Below are 23647 nucleotides of genomic sequence, written 5' to 3' on the forward strand. Positions count from 1 at the left end.
TGATTCTCCTGATCCTCAGATGCTGCCTAACCTGCTGTGCTTTTCCAGTGCCACAATTTTCATTGTAAACCTGGTTATAGTAATTTATAATGGAAAAGTTGAGACAGAACTGTGATAATAACACATCAGTAGAAAACAATGATTTGCATGCAGGAAAAGCACATAAGCATAAAATTAACAGCATAGATACTTTCAGATCTCGAGATATTTTGTTACATTTCACATTTATTGTACTTGATTGCATCTTATTTGTTAAGTTCAATGTTTATTGTATCTGATCTATTCCACACATTCTGTTGCTTTAGTACTTGTTTTGCATTTCAAATTTCCACCGGCGTTTTCAGTTTAGCTGGAAGATTGACAAAAGCAGAGGTAGTTTTATTTTATGTAAAAAGACAGAAACAAATCAAACTATGATCAATGATGAGAACAATGTCCAATTCATTATTAAAATCACTTTCAATTTTTCAGATCCAACTGCAAAACCTGACATGTGCAAGCAGTTGGCTTTTAAACGATTATAAAATGATATATCTTTTAAAAATAAGCTTCTTTTCAAAACACAATGGCTGCCAAATGATGCATATTGTCGACAGAGTAAAAGCTACATTTTATCGAAAGGTAATTTCAGAGGGCACAAACCTGCCAAGAGGTAGTGCAAAAACTTAGTCTGGTGTAGTGAAACAGTTGGAAAGGACTTGACAGCACAAACATCCACGAGAAATTATTGGATAATCTGAGAACAACTTGTCAGCACAATAACTGTGTTACTGAAAGAGTGGGAAAGAGCTGGTCAGCAGATGCTTCTTAATGTTGAACAGGTTGCTAGTCGCATTCTTATGGGTTTCAATGTACTTGTTGCTGATATCACTTGAAGCTTTAAATTGTGGCTGCAAGCCAGTAATATGAAGCTGTGGAATATTCGGATCTTTTAGGTGTAGCCTTGGTGAATTGTAGGAATATCGCAATGGAGCAGATTTCTCATGGACAGTTCTAACTCTATTTGCATCTGTGGCAGGTGAGGATCTGGAATGCTGCATGTCTTTAAAGTTCAACATATCAAGACTCAAACATTTCAAATTTACATGGAGGGGATCTCTGAGCATCTGTCGATTGGGCAAAATTAGATGTTTTACAGACATACTCATCTGCGTGATCTTCGATCTAGGCTGTAAACGCTGCTTGTTGACTTTCTTAATTGCTTCAGTCTTGCTAAACTTTGGCACTTCATAATTGTGTTCCACTTGGTCACCTGGGTCAAGTTTGGTATTGTTTTCAGTTTCAGTAGCTTGGGTTGTTTCAGCAATGTTATTTTTCATTTCTTGCATTTCATCCCATGCTTTTACAATACTGGTGCCCAGAACTTTGGGGCTGCTTAATTTCTTTGCTTTTTTACGGTTATAAGAAGTGTAATTCCTTGGCTTGTGGTGATGTTTGGAAATGCTGGAAGTTTTTATTTTACTGGAGTTATTGGTATTGTCAACAGTTTTCTCTTTCCCACAAGTGTTGGAACTGCCATTGTCTTGAATATGGTTGGGATCTTGGGAAATATTATGATTCTTGGCAACGTTAGGATTGGGACCTGTGGAATTGTTTAGATCATTGGAATGAATGGGAATGGGAGAATCTTTTGTATGGCTGGGATTTAACAAATTGTTTGTAGTGCTGGAAGAACTGGAATTTGACAGGTCCTTTGCACCGTTGGAATCAGTCAAATTTAAGGGATTTTTTGTGACACTAGAATTATTAGCCGTTAATGAATCATTTGGAGTACTGGAATTATTTGAATCTAATAAATATTTTGCCATGCTGGAATTAGTCGAATTTGATTGACTTTTTGTGATGCTGGGATTACTGGGATTTAAAGAATTGTTTGTATTGCTAGAATTACTATGATTCAAAGGATTTCTTATCGCACCAGAATTCATTGAGTATAATACATTTTTTGTGATACTGAAGTGGTTGGGAATTAAAGAATTCCTTACCATGTTCAAATTATTGAAATTTAACAGATTCTTTGCAATGCCGGTATTATTGAGATTAGGTGGAACTTTGCTCTGAATTGGAAGTAAAGGATTCTTTTCATTACCAAAATAGATGAGATTCTTTATATTGCTAGTATTGAAACTCTTTGCAATTGGTAAATTAAGAGGATGTTTTGCAAATTCAGGATTGCTGTCGATTGTGGCAAGTTTTGATTTGATTGGATTGCTGCATAGTTTGGGATAGTCTCTATTTTTGGCAGATTCGGTGTTAGCTGCTTTATTTACATCATCATTCAGGGCTACTTGGCGGTTTTGTGATGTGAGACCACATATTTTTTGCACGGTTTCAGAGATCTGGGAAATGTTACGCAATCCATTGCTCTGGCTCTTTGGAATAAGTGCCAGTGGTTTCTTGATGCTTGATCCTTCAACGAGCAGATTGATTCCTAAGTAAAGGGGAATGGCCATAGAACACTGTAAAAGAAAGTAAACCAAATTATTTGTAAATGACAAAACAAAGCAAGATCTCATATCAGCATTTATGGCTATCATAAAATCCCTGAACATTTGCATTATGGGGATAATAATAAATTATTGGATTTGATGCATATCCAATTGTGGCAAGTAAAAGATATGTGGAAAATTGGGTAAAATAAATGACAGTTAATTTGATGTTTTCAAAAATCTAGGGATAATCAGAGAAAACGTTAGCACTTATTTTTCTTTAATTTAATCTTGGATTTGCTTAAATGTTCAGTGTGCTTCTTCCATGAAGTTACAGGAACTAGTGGATGGAGAAAGGATGGAGGTCAGGGAAGTGTCGGGGCGGGAGGAGGTGGGGGAGTTGCGGTTTGTGGGTTGCGGGGAAGGGGGTATGGATGGGGGTACAACAGATCTTGGAATAATAAGATGCGTTCGGCACAATTGTCAGTCATTGAATCGTCTCAGCTCCGAAAAAGCGAATTTAGTTCACGCAGACCATACGAGGTGTAGTGGACAGCGAAGAACGTTACCTCAGATTACAACAGGATCTTGATCAGATGGGCCAACGAACGGGCTGAAGAGTGGCAGATGGAGTTGAATTCAGATAAATGCGAGGTGCTGCATTTTGGGAAAGTGAATCTTAGCATGACTTATACACTTAATGGTAAGGTCCTAAAGAGTGTTGCTGAACAAAGAGACCTTGGAGTGCAGGTTCATAGCGTCTTGAAAGTAGAATCACAGGTAGATAGGATTGTTTAGAAGGCATTTGGTATGCTTTCCTTTCTTGGTCAGAGTATTGAGTACAGGAGTTGGGCAGTCATGTTGTGGCTGTATAGGACATTGGTTAGGAATATTGCATGCAATTCTGATCTTCCTATCGGAAGGATATTGTGAAACTTGAAAGGGTTCAGAAAAGCCTGGCTTGCTGTGTTTTCCAGCCTCCTGCTTGTCTACCTAGAAGTCGTCAGCCAGCCAACAATTATGATTACTCTTTAGTGAGTAACTCCAAGGCTTTATAATTAGTGTACCAATCACCCTGAGTCTCCTGTGAAAAAGTGAAAGAAGTGGAAGGAGATCAGGCAATAAGAAATTTTGGGGAGCAAAAAGAACATTGTCTCAATCCTGTGGACCAGTGGTATTAAACTGTGCTTCCCTACTGCTTATTTCCTCCACCCGTAACTTCAATTTGTGTGTTTAGGGATTTTTAAGAAGGGAGTTAGAGTTTCAACTAGTGGAGCTGTATGTTGGTCGTTCACTATTTTGTTTACTTGTGGCTATAACTTATTTATTTATTGTATATTATTGTATTAACTTATTTATTGTAATAAACAGTAATTTTTGCTGAGTACAGGAACTTGGACAGTGTTTTCTGTTAATCTGATTCCATTAGATAAGTAAATTATGGACTTTGCGTGCTTTAATTAAATTATTAAATTTGATGGTGACTTGGAGAGGCGGGGTTTCAGAATCAGTGCACTTTCCAAAGTGAATCGTGACAGACTGGAGAATCTGAAATAAAAGTAGAAAGTGCTGGAGAAAAGCATTGAGAGAAACAGAGTTATTAATGTTCAACTTCAATATCACATGCTTTCAGAATCCAACATCTGAGTATCTGAGACTCTCAGGTTTAAAGCTGAGAAGATAAGAGTTTTTTTTAGATAGTTTCTTCTTCTTAGTCTATTTCCTGTAGCGGTAGGCCACTAACCGGATTATACATTCCTATTTCATTGTAATGTTTGTCCAGTATTCTGAGCAGGAAGCAATCATTTCCCTTTATTTCCCTTTGCTTTTCCCTATAGTCAGTGGCATTTATATTACCTGTTTATACAGAAGCTCAAATCCACCTGTGTCACAGGTCTTCTCAGTTCTTCGGTCGATAATCACTTTTATTGTATCCTCCTGAACATTGCTGCACAATGTGGCTGTCACTGGTGTTGAAGGTGACATTGTGGGGCTACAATTAATTTCAATCAGCCATGGTTTAAAGTCCTCTCCCAACAGGAAATCGGCTCCGTACAGCTCGAAGCTGTTCTTGCGAGGTTTTACAATGTCCTGCATTACCTGCATGGTATTCACAATTGCCTTCTTCATGCCTGGAGAGATGATATCGTCCCAGATGTTTTCAAAGCCATTTTTGTTCAGATACTCTTTGAACTGGTTACTCGACCACATATTGTCTCTAGGAACTAACGGGTGGCGACTGGAGGAGGCCACAAAGTGTTTTTGGATTGAGTTATTGCACAAGTGAATTGCTCTAAAAAACAAAGAGAGATTTGTTAGCTGAAATAAGATGAACTGCAGTTATCTTTAAGGTGAATGATCATTTACATAGAGGATTTACACATGACTAACATTGCACAACATAAAGCATTGCTTTAGTATTGTAAGGAAAAATATCTGTAAGATATGTCTGACTTACAAGCTTATGTGGAACAATGAAAGGCTAAAATTCCATAACTGATCATTTCAATCCCAAGCAAAACCTAACAGCTATTGAAAGCATATTTCAACAGATAAATGGTGCAGCAAAACTGTCGTTCCCCTTTGCATATACTAAGTTGGTAGGCTGCAAAGCATAATTCCCTGATCTGCTATCACTGAACCTGATTTCCACATTTACAATGAATCTTGGGAACTCATTGCCTTCTCCAACTTCAAATTGTAGTCAGTCATATTTAGGTGAGAAAGGAGAAGCTAAGTTCTACAATCCATTTTAAGTCTCTCTTCCTGCCTGTTTTCCATCAGATGGGGCTGAGAAGAGGGTAAGAGAGTTCAAGTCAAGTTGAAATTTAGGGGTCAGAGTAAGATATTTTGGGAAGGCGATTATCATTAAATTTTTCTCGTTTGTCAGCCACCATTTTCATTCTAGCACAACTACTGTTCATTGCATTGACCTACGGCTGAGAGTCAAAAATATTACAGCCCTTTCAACCCAATTTGGCCAACAACCCAAAGTCCCAGTTCTTTAATGGCACTGTCTTCAAGTGCACATGTTCCCCATTTATTACCCTTATTGTTAATGAGATTTCATTCTCAATGAACTACCATTCAAGAGAAATTGCCTGAGTTGTCATGGTGATACATACGTGTCTAGATTGTCCAATGAGAATGCCTGAGATGAGAAGCGTAGATAGCAGTCTTTATAGTACCAGATCGTCACAGGGTTCCAGTCTGTCACTAAAAACCATTGCCGCATATCGAATTTTGTCCCATAAATAAGCAACGGGTGTTCAATGTATTTCTGCACTACCCACTTGCCATCTGTGATGAGAGTTGTCTGGCCATAAACTAGCTTCACGATCTGCTCCAAACGGTTCATGCAGGTGATTCCTGCAGAGATAGACAATAAAAATCTCACTTTCCACCCAACTGAAACCACACTTCAGGCAAATAGTCAGAAAGAGGTGTAGGTTACAACACCGACAGTTGTACTGGAAATATACACTCTCTACCCTCCAATTGAGGAACAAACTGAGAGACATATTTATGTTTATAAATAAGCTCAAAGAATCACAGAGTAGTACAGCACATATGCAGACCGTGGATACATGGTAGAACTATTTAATATCTCATTTGCCAGAGTCCTGTAAATTTGTTCACATATTTACTTAATTCCCTTTTGAAAGTTACCATTTTGCCATCATTTCAATTAGTGTATTCACATAAGTGTCTTAACTCCTGATTCAGTTTCTCTGCTTTACTGAGCCTTCATGACCCACTGCCAATTCTTCCCATCTAGTCCATGAGATCTCCTCCATCACTAACTCTTCCAACCTTCTCCTTCCTACCTCCAAGGCCCTTCCAATCTATGGCCCCTGAGGCCTTAGTGATATTTTATAATGCAAGTCTTACAATCTCCATCACCATCAGTTCCTTCTGATACACACCCCATCTCAAGTCTCTTTTTATGTCTCCCCACCACTCTAAAACCTTTCCAATCTCTGCCTTTACGGTCTGTCCAATCTCCAAATGTCACTTGATCCTACCAATAATCTCCTCCACAGTGCCCAAATCCTCCATCTACCTCAACATCTATGATTGTCAAGCTCTCAAGGTATTCACTCCCCCAACCTTCTCCACTCCACGCGTGAAGGCTGGTTTGAATGTTATCTGGATTAGTGGTGCTGGAAGAGCACAGCAGTTCAGGCAGCAATAGTGTGGCTGAGCAGTCTAAGGCACTGGATCCAGATTCCAGTCTTGACAGGGGTGTGGGTTTGAATATCACCACGGCCAATTCTGCCGATCAACTCTAACATTAAATGTTATCTGTTTGACAGGCAAGTATCTTCTCAATCTGGCTGGGAGAATAAGACTAAGCTGTTAATTAGCACCCAACATTCCCATCCTGCTTCCAGGCAAGTGTTTTAGCTGAAGCCTGACCAATATTTTATAAAGGTTTAGCATAAATTCCTCACCTTTGTGCTCTACACTTTTATTTGTAAGGGCAAGGATCACATCTGATTATTTTTCGTAGCCTTTTCAACTTGTGCTGCCACCAAAATTTTGGGTAGACACACTCTCAGGCCCTTCTGTTTCTGCATTCCCTATAAAATTATATAATTTAATTTATATTGTTCTCTTATTTGTCTGACAGAAATGTAAAATTTCATGCTTCTCCAAATTAAATTTCATCTGTCATGTTTCTGTCCATTTTACCACTTTGCCAATGGACTTCTTAAAACGTGTTACAATCCTCCTCATTGCTTATTCCACTTCCCAGTTTTGTGCCATCTGCAAATGTTGAAATTATCCTCTGTTTATCCAAATCCGGGTAATTAATACATTTCAGAAAGAGCAGGGACTCCAATATCAACCCTGGGCAACACAACTGCATATGTTCCTCTGATCTGAAAAAGAAATAGCCTTCAAAACAGAGACTCATTGAAGGACAGATCAGTAATATTTTTCTACAAGGAATATACTGAAGTAGTGTAACTTTCCAAACTCAAGAAAAGCAAAATAGATTCTACCAACAGAGTTGAAGCCTTCATATGGTCTGTAACTGATGGATGCATGACAGAAATGTCTTCATGGATATTTGATTTCCTTTACAGAGTGAAATTTTCAAAATATATTGTAATGCCTTTGCTCAGTGGCTGTATGACAAATTATTATTGTCTAACTCTGCTGGGGAAGCCCCTCTACATGAATGAATCTGTCACTTTTATTCCTCTGGGGTTAATAAGGCAGAACTGGATACCAGTCAATGTGTGGATGTCTATTTTGCAGATTACTAGCACATGGTTCTATAACAGCAGAGAAGATGCAATGAAAATGCACTGTTTCCTTGAGTCTGGCATTTCCCACTTTATTCTTAACGTGGATAAGCGATGAGAAATTCACAGAAGAAACTGAATCCCATGTAACTGCCATGGAAACCATTGCACAAAAAAAATCTTTTACAAAGAGGTACAAATTTTTGACATTTTTCTTGGCTTTGAAAGAGCTGATATATTGTATAAGTCTGGCTATTTTGTTTTCAGCATGGCAGCATGTCTTTTATGCTTCTTATATTTTACAAATACATAAATATAACTAAATATTGTCTGACTGCATGCATTGATTTGGTGACATGATCTTTTCTGTCTTAAGAACTGGTGAGTGGGCATGATAAAATTGTGATAATCTCCCGTGAAAAAAAGTACTGCAATTAAGAAGTTATAAAATCTGTAGTCACATAGCAGTGAATGAAATGCAAGCCTCAATTCATAAAGAATCTGGTTTGCTTAAGTACCTATTGACTTAACAATTAATACCTTGGCATGAAACACTCGAGAGGTAACAAGATGCATCAGTAATGTTAATCTCTCCTTGTAAAAGGGAAATAAAAAGTGTGGATAAATAATGCTGACCCTCCCATATAAAGGGCATTCTAAAGGTATATTAGTCATGAGATCCTTTCCAATACATGAGATGACCAAGCAATTTATGTTTCCCCTCCTTTACAATACAAAGAACATAGAACTAGATCTTATAGCTTAGTTTCAAGTCATAAAGGTTGCGGGCCACTTTGGATCAGACTCTGTTCTCATACCTCTGCCACGAGACTGGGCTCCAGGTTTCACAATCCAGATGTTCCGCATTCCTTCCATCTTCAGCTGTGTATTCACTTCCTGTAGCTGCTTCAGCATATTTTCACAAACCGCGGCATAGATCTTCCAATTCTGAATTGTTGCTCCCTCACTGAGACAGAGGTATATGACAATGCAATATAAAAGTACAAAAAAAGCTTCCAGAAACCAAATCATGCAGGTCTTTACTGTGGCAAGTGGACTGTTGCGTTTTATAGTTTTAGATTGAGAGCATTTTGGAAGCAAACAAAAACTATTTTTTGAGGCTTATTTCTAGATGAAATTTTAACATGTTATGATAGAATATGATGTTTGGTTACTTTAATATTTTAATTATTTAAATTTTTAAAATCAACCATCTGGACATGTTACGACACACCTCCATGGCCATTACATCCGAAGGTGGGATTTGAATACAGACCTTCCTGGCCCAGATTTGGGGATTCTATCACTGGACCAGAACAGTCTTTTACTACTGGATTTCTAAATCTCTACGCTTTTTACTTTTTATAATGCCCTGCAATGTACGCATTGTCCCTTCACTCTCCATCAAAATTAAAATTAAAAACTCACATCAAATTACAACTTCCTTAAGTTGTGTTATTCTCTTGATTACCAAGTTTCTTGTTGCAATTTTGAGGCAATATATTTACTTATACAGAGGCAGAAGGTTTCGTGGTCAGGAATCTCAAGAAGAATGGGTTTCCCTACGGCCCTGGTGGAATTTAATGAGAAAGATTGCATTATTGTGTTTGCATTCTGTTCCCCAGTCCCAGGCAGCCAGATCAGGATGTTGGGTATCTGTTGGCATGTTATCCTTGCAGAAAATGGCTGAAATCTGAGGACAAGGAAGTGAGAGGAGGAACTTGAGCTAGGTTTTGGGGAAGGAGGGGTTTGAAGAAACGTTGATGAATCACAGATGTGGGAAATCAGAGAGGAAGGGGGCATGGAACTGGGAGACAGGGAGAGATCCAAGTGAATTTGTGCGGTCGACTGTGATAGGGTGCCTTGGAGGACGTATGAAGACAACATGGATGTGCAAGGAGAATGTTAGATTGTGGTGGCCCAGGTTGGACATGATCAATGGGGACAGTAATAGGTTTCCTCAGAAAATCAGTGAAACACTCCCAGTTGTCCCTGGTCCAGACCAGTTCACGTGAGCCACTTAATTGTTTCTTCCACTGGTCCTCACCACTCTGTGGCTGCTCAGTTCCTCAAGAGACTGGAAACCCACCCAGCCCATATAGAACAGAGACAAAAAAAAACTGTGATATACATTTTCATTAAAATATTTTAGAAAAGATGCTTTCCTCCTGAGGGGAGGTTGATGACTTCCACTATCTTGTCCACCAACAACCCTCAGGTTCCAGTTGTTAAAACTGTACGTTGGTGGGTTTGAAGTGGCTTGGGCTCGTGTTTGAAAATTTCAAAACGTTTAGACTTTTTATCCAACCAAAACTCACCTGCACTAAAAGCTAAAGTTACCGCATTGTGACTGAAATATGACACTTTGGTCATGTACATCTCCATACAGTATGTAGTGATTCTATGTTTCAATGGAACTGTCATTACTGGTTGAAGACAATTGCCTTGAGTATTTACCTAAATATTTAAAAACTGACCAGATGTAAATTTAACATTGGTCCATTAAAGCAAAAGGAAGAGGTAGGGAAGGGACAATGGGTTGCAAATTATGTGGTGGGGCCTACTACTGCCTCACCACCCTGACCTGAAGATATCCACCTACACCCTACCATCACTGCCTCCCCAAATCCCACTTCTGCCAAGACTCATGCTGGTTGCACATTCCCTATTCCTCAGATTCAGATGCTGGGATGCTGAACTACCTCATTCAGATCAATGCTGTTTTTTTTCTGTCACCAAGAATTGCCACACACTAGTGGTGACTAATGGTGGGGCAACGAGGGGAATTGCCAGATATGCATCAATTGGAGGGAAACAGTGTACCTAAGAATCCTCTTCTTCCTCCAATTGCTTACCAAGTGAAGGCATGGCTTTTGACTAAGGCCTTCTTTGAATGTACTTCCTCATTATTTGAGGTTATGTGGTCTATTCATTACGAATTGTACCTTTATAGATGTTGCTGCAGTAGCCGTGCCTTACCATTGCCTTGAATGGTAGGCTTTCCTTTGCTGATCAGAATGTCACCAGGATATTGCCAGATACATAATGACCCAGAAGTCAAAAAGAACTGGGTCAAATTCATAGTGGGTTGTTAACTAAAATCTTTATGACACAGTTCATTAACAACTGCAAGTTGATCATTATCCGGCAAAATCGTTTCAAACTCTATTGTAAATGAATGTGGTCTAATTAAAGGTCTGAAACATATCTAAGATAAAGACAAGTTCTTTTGTAGCAAGTGATAAGATTGACTCTTAACTGCCTTCCAGGCAAGTAGAGATGGGCAATAAATGCTAGCCGAGTATTTGAATGTGTTCATTTGAGTGAATAAATTGCAAGTGCTGTCAATATATTTTACAAACTGACTTCTAAGAAAGGCAACCGACCCTTTCAAAGCAGACATCAAATTATTAGATGGCATCAGCTATTAAGAATTAATCCTGAAGTATGGAAATTCATGCTTCTAGTTCTGGGTAATAATGCTGCCAGATGAACCAGTTCTACTTACTGAATGACCTCATAGTATTGCTGGATGGTCTCCTCCCAGCATCTTTCTGTCACTGCTGGTGGTGTATCGAGACTCACATCAATGTCTTTGTGGTCCATGGTGTTTAAATATTCCTCACAGGCACGGAGTGCTGTCTCGACTAGTTGAACTGGAACAACACCACTCTTCTTTTGAGTCTGCCTGTGAAAAGCTAAGAAAATCAAAAATGTAGTTTCTATTTGTCATTGTCTGTCAGTAACCAGTCTAATAATTATACTCACAATGAAAAGTAAACTAAAATTTAGTATTACTATTTCCCCTTCTTTTTACTGCAGCTTCTCTACATTCTTATTCTGTCAAGACGACATGGATGCTTTTTTGGAAAACTGTACATTACGTAGGCACCAAGGCCCTATGACATACAATTTTAGTAGCCCTTCTTATATGACCTACGTAGTTGGTTTTATTAGGCATTAGCAGGCATCATAACTAAGCTGATTCTTCTGTACATCTAACATCCTTGTAAGTAAATTTTCAACAGAGTGGGCCAGTGGATAGCAAACAGGTTTTTCTTCCTTACTCAGAGAATATGATATCAGGTCCTGTGCCATCAGTATATAATAAAAATGAAACAAAAATCATTGCGAAGGTCTGGATATCATTGGTAAGGCCAACAGTTATTGGCCTTTCCCAGATGTCCATGAGAAGTTGGTGTGAGGAGGACTTCGCAGAGTTGACTGGGTTGGGTGTCTGTTTCACATATTTGAATATGACGATGCTTCGGTCAAAGCCGAATGATCTGTTTCTATTTTTATTACCTTTTCTCTGAGATAGTCCAAATCTGTATGGCTCACCGATGCACTGCCTTTATTTATGATACAGTCAAGGAGAAACTCTTGCCAACTTCCATTTTCATAAATATTCTAGTTTCGGCATTGAAGCTTTCATTATTGGCCTTTTTTATCCCTTTTGTGAATGACTTAGCAACAGTTTTTACAAAGAGGTTACCACCTCCACAAGTAGAATAAATTGACTTTTGCAGAATATACAGAACATTCATTTCATCCTTAAACATGTCAAATGGTGGGAATTCTTCACACTGCTGGAACAAATTCTACCAACTAACAGTTGTATTTTCATAACAGTCTGCTATTGTTAGAATGCATTTTGGGTTTCTCCATGACAACGGATTAGAGTTTGGTTACAAATCTCGTAACTCTTCTTCCAATCAAATTAATGTTGCTGTGCAATCAGTTCAATTGTCAACAAAATTTTTTCATTCATTTTGGACTAGATTTGCACAAAACAATATAATTTAAGAGATATATAGGGTATAAATTATTTGGTTCATCTGGTACTTGTCAATATAATGTTAGAATCTAACTATTAATGTTGACATGAGATTAGAAAATAACTAAATTAATAGATAATGGAATAAAGGAGCAATAAATTAAAGATATGCTCAGTGTGGGCATCCTACATCTTGAGTTATCCAAGTCTTGATGAGCAGAAGAGTCCTCTAACATCAAATTCCAGGAGTTTTGAAGATTGAAACTCACATTGCATTTAATTTTTTTCAAATGCCATAATTCTAACATGCGTCGCCATTTGCTAAACTGGCTTTAGTGGTACTCAAAATGCCACTGAGGATCTGACATGCCACATCTTATCTTCACCTGGCCTCAATGAGTAACATGCTACTTAGAATTTAGAAATTTTAAACATAAATGAAAAATCATGCCAGCATACCCTGAATTAAAATACCTTATGTCTTGTATGTACTATGTAAACGGCTGTGGCATAGGATCAACTAATTCATCTTAAATAACAACCCAGATGAAAGACTGATGCCACAATTCATAGGAAGTCTTCAGACTCCAACAATATTTAAACGGATAAATCATTACTGGGAAAAGGAATGTTTAGACATTTCTTGCAATCCTATGATAATTTTATGTTTGATACTTTCCAAGTTAAATACAGAATAAAAATGCATCCATGTTTTGTATGTCCCTAAATAAAAAAACATTATCTCTACTCTTGGAAGTCCAAAGTGTAGTGGTCTACCATTTTAGCTTTCCACTTCAAAGCCCTTTAAAATAACTCTAATATTTATGACAAATTGTGAGTTGCCTTTCCCCTATTGACTCAGTCCAGAAGAACTGGATTGAGACTGTCCAAGTGCATTTTACTTAACATTATCATGTTCATCAAAGTAGAGAATATAACACATGAAACTAAAAGGGCCATCAAATGTGATTTTTTCACCATTCATCTTTTTTGGGTCTATTGCTGTCCTGTGAAAAGTGAATATTTGCTTCACAAAAGAGTCAATATATACAATTGTGTATAATGGTGAAACCCATGCTCACTTTATTTTCTCTGCTTCGTACCACAATGAACTTCAGAATTGCATTCTTTAGTTTGTGTCATCACGAGCCTAAAGGTCCCTTTCTCCTCAATATTTTGTAACAGTGAAACATGGGACTTCCCTTTCTCTACTACCTTCCATCACAGAAGATCTTGGTGCCTTGTCTCTCCAATCATGTCCTTTGTGAGGCATATCACTCTTCTTCTTCAGTTCCACAACCCACTTCAGTATACTCCGGGCTGCTGTCATTCTGAAATCCTCTGAAGACAATGAAGGATAATGATTAAGACAGTCCATTTGTCAAGCTGAGACAATACGAAGTAGAACAAAGTAGGAGACTCACTTTGGTAAAATTCTGTAATCTTTATCATAAATGGATGTAAGTTTGCTCGCTGAGCTGGATGATTCATTTTCAGATGTTTTGTCACCATACTAGGTAACATCATCAGTGAGCCTCCAGTGAAGCACTGGTGGTATGGTCACTTTATATTTATGTGTTTAGGTTTCCTTGGGTTGGTGATGTCATTTCCTATGGAGGTCATTTCCTGTGGTGATGTCATTTCCTGCTCTTTTTCTCTGATGGTGGTAAATGGGATCCAGGTGAATGTGCTTGTTGATAGAGCTCCGATTGGAATGCCATGCTTCTAGGAATTCTCGTGTGTGTCTCTGTTTGCTTTGTCCTAACATCATGGAAATGACTGCCAGACTACTCAGACCTCTTGGCATCATGGTAGCCCACAAACCCACCAACACACTAAAAGAGCAGCTAATGAATTTGAAAGATCCTATACAGACAACAAGGAAAACTAATGGAATTTACAAAATACCTTGCAAGAACTGTATCAAACACTACATTGGACAAACAGGCAGAAAACTAGCCACCAGGATACATGAACATCAACTAGCCACAAAAAGACATGACCCACTCTCAGTAGTATCTTTACATGCAGATGAGGAAGGACACTACTTCGACTGGGACAACGCATACATCCGAGGACAAGCCAAACAAAGACATGCATGAGAATTCCTAGAAGCATGGTACTCAAACTGGAACTCTATCAACAAACACATTGACCTAGATCCCATTTATCACCCGTTGAGAAAAATAGTAGCAAATAATATCACCACAGGAAATGACATCACCAACCCAAGGAAACCTAAACACGTAAATAAAAAGCAGACTATACCACTAGCACTTCACCGGAGGCTCACTGATGACATTACCTAGTATGACAATAAAATGTCTGAAAATGAACCTTCCAGCTCAGTGAGCAAACTTACATCCAAATCCTCAACCTGAGCTACAAACCTTCTCAAAACTCAGTCTACCATATATTCTTGAATAATAGCTGATTTGTGTATTAGTTGACTCCCAACTTTTAGCCAAAAGATCCAAGCCCTGTCTACTTACCACTGCTTGCTACATCTCCTGCAGCTCAACTATCTCTCTCTTGACAACTTTCCCACTCACCATTATAATGTATGCTTTCATGTCTTTACAATGCCATCTTTATGATGAATACCTATCTTTTGCTTTATACATCCTTACTGTAACACAGCTGGAATTATAGATTCCCTACAGTGTGGATGCAGGCCATTCAGCCCATGCCGACCCACAAAAAGCATCCGACTCAGACTCACCTTATCCCTGTATTTCTCAAGGCTAATTCACCTAGCCTACACACCCCTGGATGCTATGGGCAATTTAGCATAGCCAATCCACCTAACCTATACATCTTTGGACTGAAAGCCCACACGGATACAGGGAGAAATGCAACCTTGCACATTCAGTCACCCAAGGGTAGAATTGAACCCTCATCCCCTATGCTCTAAGGCAGCAGTGCTAACTGCTGAGCCATCATGCTACTGGGGTCAAACCCATTCTCGTGCAAACCTCTTCATTCATGCAAACATGGAATAACACAATTTTGAAGGTGGCTATTTAGTTCCTTGAGTCTGTGTACATTAACACACACTGACAGTGTTACCATAGCCTGGAGTGTTACCAGTGTTTCCACTGTGTTCACTCCAATCTGTCTTTTAATATAGTGATAAGATATCAAGAAAAAATAGTCATTGAGATTGCAAAGCAGACAACTAATTGTGCAGCAGCTAGAATATTCAAGATAGTGGAGAAGAAAGTTAGAGCTTGAAAGAAAGTTATCTACACAGTTTAGATTGATGATTCAGGATAAATGGATGAGCATACAGCCACATTAAATCATGAAATACATCAATGAAAATCATCAGAATGCATTCTGAGGGATCTATCCAAATCTTTGCCCTAAAACTAAGGTGGCATAGTGGCCCAGTGGTTAGCACTGTTGCCTCACAGCGCCAGGGACCTGGGTTCGATTCCAGCCTCAAGTGACTGTCTGCATGGGTTTTCTCCCACAGTCCAAAGATGTGCAGGTCAGGTGAATTGCCCATTGTGATAAGTGCATTAGTATGGGTCTACGTGGGTTACTCTTTGGAGGGTCGGCGTGGACTTGTTGGGCCGAAGGGCCTGTTTCCACACTAGGGAATCTAATCTAACTAAATGGAAAATATAGGCACCAATAAAGTTCAAAGCCATTCCTAGGTAGTGTACCAAGCTTTCTGAAAAGAAGCAATTTTGTACTGTGACAGAAAACCAAGATTTCAGTGTCTCCCGTCAGAACCTTATTACTCTCACTGGGATAGCACCTAGGAGCTCAAGCCATACTTTTCCTGGAGTTGTCACACAAAGCTTAACTTGTTAATAGAAGTCTATAAAATCGCAAAGCAACTTAATTTTCAGATGCAGTTTCAAAGAAAATGTGGACCAGGTTCCTGTATGTCTTAATTATTTAAGGCAAGTAGTCAGATTGAACTAATATGTTGCAGTGCCGAGGGTGAAATCTATATATAAATTGTGCTCAAAGAATGTGGGATATCCAATGCATTTGAGGATACAGAAGATTACTGGTGAAATTATACGACTGATGACATGATTGCCGATGGTGATGATGTTGATGATCCATATAACGATGCAATTCAAGAATTGGACTGGACTGAGCTAATTCGTGCTGAGGACAAGAGTGAACTTTATATTTTAATACATGTTGAGTGATACGTGGCATTCTTTTCTGTTCTATGTTAAAAACTGAATTAAATTTTGTGGCTTAAATTTAGATAAATTTAGTCAACAGAAACTGCCTCCATGGAAGTTATTTATTTGTAAATAAAAATTGTAAGGAGAAAAATAATTGTTGTTTCTTGTGCAGGGAAAGGTTGACAGAAAAATAGTCTCCAAATTGGCAGCTCTGAGACTAGTTGATGTGCCATCATAAACATTCAGGTAGTGAAATGATGGGAGAGGGTGGATATCAACCTTTAAAAATGTTACTTGTGTTTAAGTCAACAACCTACTTTTTGTAAAAGATTTGGCCTCAGAGATATGACCTTGTATGACAATTTACAGAAATTGGGAGATTATGTAGTTAAAATATTGTCTGAATTTGTAATGAGTCATGCTGCTGAAGCATTAGACAATCGGCACAGACAATCTCCTTCTATAGCTGTTATAACTCAATGATCCATCACTCTCCTATGTGTTGTTATTTATTATTTTTACTTTTTGCCCCAATCGACCACCACTATTATCTCCCTGGATTATGACCCTCCTATGTCTAAAAGGGAAGACATACAACATGCCGCTGCCATTTCTTTAGCAAAAACAACTCAAGTATTAATGAGACCAATCTATGCATATAACTTCAGAGGATTGTACAATTTTTGTGTTCACGAAATTGTGGGAGTAGTCAAATTTCTTTTATTCATAGCGAAAGATTGTTCATTGCTTGCACCACTATCATTATCTATGTATGTAGTTGCTAGGAAACAATGTATTTCATTGCGAGCAAATCACATGTAGATCCCAGAAATTTGATTTGTTGTTTAAATCTGGCATGATTTTAAGTTGTTTCCGATAGGATAGAAGTGGTATCCTGCTTCACAAGAATCATAAAAATTCAGAAAATATTGCAACTTTTGGTAGCAGACCCTGAAGTGGGTGAAATTATGCTGAGGTGCATGACAAATTATCGGTTACGAATTTTGTTTATCATAATCTGAGTACTGTGTTGCAGCACTGCAAAGCAATTGTACAGTACTTATTATTTAAAAACATATTAGTTTTTCATATAAGAGAATATTGCCAATTAATTACCAGCAAAAATTCAGTGCAGTAATTTCAGGTAATGAGTGTGAAATAGTTTAGTTTATTCATTTATTTTTATTCATTCATGAGATGTGGGCATCATTGGCTAGGCCAGTATTTATTGCCCATCCTAATTGCCCAGAGATAATTTAATTGTCAACCACATTGCTGTGGGTACAGAATCACAGAGAGGCTAGATCAGGCAAGGATGGTAGAATTCCTTTCCTAAAGAAGATTAGTGAACCAGATGAGACTTTATGGCAATCAATATACAGGTTCCCACTAGGCCAGCTCTTTATTCCAATTTTCTAAAAGTTAAATTCAAGTTTCACCATCTGTTACCCACGCTATCAGAACATTAGCCTAGGATAATTGGTCAAGTGATATTACCATGAATTCATTACTCTCCGCATGTGTAACATCACCCAAAGTCCTCAAAGAGATAAGGGGTTCATAATTCTCTGACTAGAAATCCAGTATTTTCTATCATTAGATTAGATTACTTACAGTGTGGAAACAGGCCCTTCAGCCCAACAAGTCCACACCAACCTACCTAAGTGCACCCACCCAGACCCATTTCCCTATGTTTAACCCTGCACCTAACACTACGGGCAATTTAGCATGGCCAATTCACCTAACCTGCACATTTTTAGACTGTGGGAGGAAACCGGAGCACCCAGAGGAAACCCACGCAGACAGGGGGAGAATGTGCAAACTCCACAGAGTCAGTCACCTGAAGTGGGAATTGAACCCGGGTCTCTGGTGCTGTGAGGCTGCAGTGCTAACCACTGTGTCACTGTGCCGCCCAGTTGTATGATTTGATTTGATTTATTTTTTCATGTATTTATTACAACAACACTGAAAAGTATTTAGTGTTGCCACTCTCTGGCACCATCTTAAAAATGTAGAATATGAAGCCAGAAAAATAAAGCAATAAAACAATATAAACCTATCTCAATAGAGCTTGGTGGCGTTTGGAACAGCTCCCCCTTCTAAATCAGGCATGGACCAGGATTTGGGCTCCTCCACCCCAAAGCCTTGAGTCACTGCTGTTAATCTGACAGCACTGTTGCAATTGCACTTCACCACTCCGCTGAAAGAAAGAGTCAGTGCTCTCCTGTGCCATCTCGCCACAACCAATACCACCACCACCATGAGTTCACGCTCGGCTGGCCTCACTGATGCAGCTATTGCCATTGCTGCAGGGTCCTGCGCTGGTACCAAACGGACCTTTGGCCCTGCCTGTGAGTCTGGACCAGGGGATTAACTTTGGGATCTGTGCCTCACTTCCAGGAGATGAGACCAGGGGTCCTGATATGTATAATATTATGAAGCTGAGATGCTAATCAAACATATTTGATCCATCGCTTTGGCTGCTCATCTTGAGTTGCTGTTTATGTAAACTGTCCATTGTTATTCTGGATACATATCTATTTCAAGACAATAAAATCAGTTTTGGCATGATGTAATAGGCAATAACTTGCAATGATCATGCTGTGATATTGATGTTAGCTGCAGTAATATAAATGATGAATGGGTCATGCAGAATTGAAGAATTCAATTAACTTTTATTACAGCTTTTGGTATTTACATATGTATATTACACGTAGGACTTGTATGTTTGGGCTTAAGCTAAACAACTCAAATGTGATGGAGCACACGTCTGAGCCTGTCATGCTGCAGACATCTGAGGTCAAGAAGACAGAGACAGAGAACTTTATACTATATGCCATGGTTCAGTGATGACATAACAAGCATGTCCCTCAAAAAGTATATTGCATATTTGCTGCGAGACATAATATCCTACTTATTCCAAAGGAAAGAAAGTAGCAAACATAGACACGTTGTCAATTCAAAAATAGTTAACAACATTAATAATTCAAATTTAATATAACATTTGAGGCTTAACAATGCATCCTGATCTGATGATCACATACCTGTCTGAGAGGTGTGTGTTATTCTCAGTTGCTCTTGGCTGGCAACTTAGTTGTTGTCACACACCGTCATTGCACAATCACCAATATTTTCTTCCTCAGTTCCACCATGGAGCAAAGAAGAAAATTCTGGTGGTTGTGCAGTATTTGGTGTATCATACATTGGTCTGAGCTGGTTTCCATTGTTTTGCAGTGTAGCACCATGATAGCTAATGACTTCGCATGACTTGGGCTCAATGCTTATCTTCAAAACTTTGTTCTTACATTGATATATGTGACTGCATTTCTGACTCTCACACTCTGGTACTTCTCCAAACTGTAACAGTTTCATTGTCCTTTGTCTTAGAAGAAGAAAATCCTGTGGCCCTTTATTCTCACTACTGTAGGTATGATTTGAATCTGATGAATGGCTATGTTGCATGAGATATTGGCAGCATTGCTACTTCTGGACAATCAGGCAGAAGATTTTGTGAATCCAAGCTGAACGTATATTGGTAAGGCAGTGTGATTGTCGGTGATCCATTATACACAGAGACAGACAGTCTTCTGTAGATTGCACCATAGTGCACCTGATGTTCATGCTCAGAGCATGTTCAGATGCATGTCGTTTAGAATACGTACTAGTAATATGTTGCCACTGGCTCCTGTATCAGTTTTGGCTTTCAGGGTGTGTTGGCTTACCTTTTGGGGACATGTGATCACATGCATCATAACCATTCATGAGATTCAAACCACACTCACAGTAATGACAGTAAAAGAGCCACAGGGTATGCATCTAAGACAGAGTAGTATGAAATTGATAAACCACCAGTGAGCAAGTTGGAGAACTACCAGAACTAAACACCTGACAGAGCGTGAGTCAGAAATCCAGTCATAAAATTTTGTGCTTATCATATTATCAACCCAACACACCAAGTTGACAACATATGAATGGCTGAAACATCTTCCAAAAGTTGTTTTTCGTTTTGCTGATTGCCCACTTTCTTGAAGTAATCGTGTATACTTGGACCATCTTCTTTACTGCGCTACCTTTTTGGTGAGACAGTTTGACTTTTAAAACCAGATTTTCTGCACATACATGCCTAATACTCTTCAGTGCCGTGTGCTTTTTGTATGTAAAGAAGTGCCAAACATCTGCTGGGTAGGTGCGACAAACCACATCTATGACAACACTTGCTGGTTTTGTGCACTTTGTGGGCTATAGCAAGTGTTGTCTGCTATTATGGCTTCTTGCTGCTGGTCCGGGTACCAATGATGTGACACTTTTTCTTGCCTAGAAGATTTTCTGAACACTTAGAATGGTGTAGAGGTGTTGACCAATTTGATTAGTCTCTGAGCTCTTCTTCAGAGAAACCACATTCATATCTTTTGCTGAGGCATCTGGCCCCATTGTCATCAATAGACTGTTGGGGTTTCTGATTGTATGATATGAGTTGGAATCTGTTAATTCAGAAGTTGATTTCTATTTTAATCTGGATCTTTAATATCCTCCTTAGAAAAATTGGATGTATTTATTTTGTGAAGCCTTTCCTTGCCAATGACAAAATATGTGAAGAGCTCTGCTCTTAGGATCATTTATGACTTGATCTGCAAAGTAAAACTGCATAAGTTGCTTAAATAGCTGCAGTTCAATGGAGATGTCACTTGCTGGCCAATCCATAATCAAATATTTGTCTTCCATTTCTGGTTGACTGTGACCTTTTGCTTTATTAAAATAGAATGCAGGGTTTTGTTCCTTTCTCTTTTTCGATTCACTATCCTGTACTTTCGTTTTTCCTTCTGCTTCACTTTATTGTTCATGTCTGGACTCTTTAAGAAGCCTTGAATGTAGGAAGTTCACCTTTAAATGATAAAGGCCTGTAGCAGGTTTCAGTCACATGAGGGAGTTCGCACCAAATAAGGGCCAATGAAGACACATCAGCTTTGGTGCTAAATTGAAGGAAATAGAATGGCAGAACAATTGACTATTGCACACAGATAGTCTTCCACAGTTTGGGAGTCCCATTTTTAGTGCCTACAACACTGACATTCTGAATGGATTGGCTTATAGTTAAACAGGCTACACAGCTTGGACTGCCAATGTCAGTTTTAAGCCTGTAAGAAATCTTTTAGTTGTGGATTTTGCTTTTAAAACAATAAGAAGTCTTTAATTGCTGTACCTTAAATTTTATGCCAGCAAACAGGCTGAAAATTGTTGTTTTATTTTATTCTGTGTGAAAAAAGTAAAATGGCTTCTATCTTGAAGAGTCTAAACTTTAAGTGTAGAGACACTAAACCTGCCTCCCGTCTCTTTATTTTGGTGATCTATACTCCTGTGAATATATACTCATGGATGGTCATTTGAATGCTTTGCAATCCAGGGCTGTTCAGTCTTCAGTGGGGATTCTTTTAAAAGCTATTACTGGTGCTTACTACTGCAATGCGACCATGACGTGATAGTAAGGTGTGTTAGCAGATAATCTGCAATATTACACTGTGATACTTAGCTTAGCTCCCATAATAAATGAGATGAGAGCCATGTAGTACTGAAGAATTCAATTAACTTTTGTTGTAGCTCCTGGTATTTATATACATACACTACAGACATGGGCATTTGTGTTTTTGGGCAGCTAAGCAATTTGAATGTACTGTAGCATGCTTTCCTCAGCATATCATGCTGGAAGAGGATATAGCTCAGTAAGATGGACACTGAGAATTTTATGCCATTAGGTCACATGCCATGATATGGTAATGACATCATGAGCATGTCCCTTAAAAGGTATAGGCATATCTACTGCAAGACATAATGCAACACTTTCCTTCTAACGTAAAATTAGTTCACAAGGTCATGAAAACAGTTGACAAAGATGATCTAAAAAAAATTTAATATGGCAATAGAACATATTTTCCATGGAGAATAATAGACTTGAGGATAAGTTATCAAGGATGACTATTGAAGTTATCAGTATAAACTTGTTCAAGCAGAAATTGCACGTGTTTCTGTAAAGGGATTAAGGAATATTGTAATAAGGAAGGTGGTTATAGTTGATCTAGTCAAATGGATAGCTTTGTTCAATTTATCAGCCTCGTAATATTCCTATAAAAGCTTATGTTCCAAGTGGAAAACAATCGTCTTGATTACATACCAATAAATGATTGCTTTTCTTCTTCGACTGCAATTCTATAGCATCGTGGGAAAAAAGTGTCAGGATTCACTCCATTAAACCACTGGAAATTTCTGAGATTTACACAAAGTCCTGCCTGGAAAGAAACAGCAGCATTACACATGTGTATATGAGCTGAAACAGAAAGATATATGACCATAAGACATAGGAGTGGAAGTAAGGCCATTCGGCCCATCGAGTCCACTCTGCCATTTAATCATGGCTGATGGACATGAGCTATATTTTGGGCAATATAAGTTTTACTTGGTAAAAATAATCTAAGCAATAAATACATACAGCAAGAGATCAGTGTACACAAAGATTTAGAAATATTTTGTACAAGGACTGAAACAATATAACTATTATACACTTAGAAACTCTTTACAATTCATGATTCTTCAAACACAGACAGAAGTTATACAACAGTTACTCAGCTGAAGTATTAAAATACACTTCTATTCTAGTATTACTTTTGGTAACAAGCAGTTTTACTTCATGAGTATTGCAGTTAGTAAGAACACAACTTGAATCTCAAGGGTCAGTCCAAACTGACTGAAGAGAAATGGACTGAAATTTGCGGGGGAGGGAAGTTAATCTGACTCGAGGTTGCTCTGGAATTTGGTTGCACAAAGATCTGAATTTACAGCATTCATATTGAGTGTCAGAAGATGAGCTGAATTTTACAGTGGGAGTTAGGTTGCCATGGGTGGAGTTTCCTGTACAGACATCTGTGTCTCATTTGAGATACCACCAAGGTATTTTTGTTCACCATATTTTTTTCTACTTCCCTGCCCTTCAGTTCCAGCCCCACTATCTGATTGGGATCTACATGCTGGCCCCAGTGAAAC

The 23647-nt window shown here is 38.5% G+C and overlaps 1 protein-coding gene across 3 annotated transcripts in view; it reads right to left on the minus strand.

The window, feature by feature from the left end:
* Window positions 1–250: 250 nt before the first annotated feature.
* Window positions 251–23647, minus strand: part of LOC122558896 — a 72155-nt gene continuing 48758 nt past the window's right edge. For all 3 annotated transcript variants that reach the window (XM_043707820.1, XM_043707819.1, XM_043707821.1), the window contains 7 exons: window positions 22782–22896; window positions 13677–13802; window positions 11193–11382; window positions 8503–8651; window positions 5555–5798; window positions 4287–4722; window positions 251–2459 (listed from right to left, as the gene is read on the minus strand). In XM_043707820.1, the coding sequence (XP_043563755.1) occupies window positions 768–2459; window positions 4287–4722; window positions 5555–5798; window positions 8503–8651; window positions 11193–11382; window positions 13677–13802; window positions 22782–22896 (2952 nt within the window). In that variant the 3' untranslated portion in view covers window positions 251–767. The remainder of the gene's footprint in view (window positions 2460–4286; window positions 4723–5554; window positions 5799–8502; window positions 8652–11192; window positions 11383–13676; window positions 13803–22781; window positions 22897–23647) is intronic.

Source organism: Chiloscyllium plagiosum, chromosome 18, assembly GCF_004010195.1.
Source record: "Chiloscyllium plagiosum isolate BGI_BamShark_2017 chromosome 18, ASM401019v2, whole genome shotgun sequence".
Lineage (NCBI taxonomy): Eukaryota > Metazoa > Chordata > Chondrichthyes > Orectolobiformes > Hemiscylliidae > Chiloscyllium > Chiloscyllium plagiosum.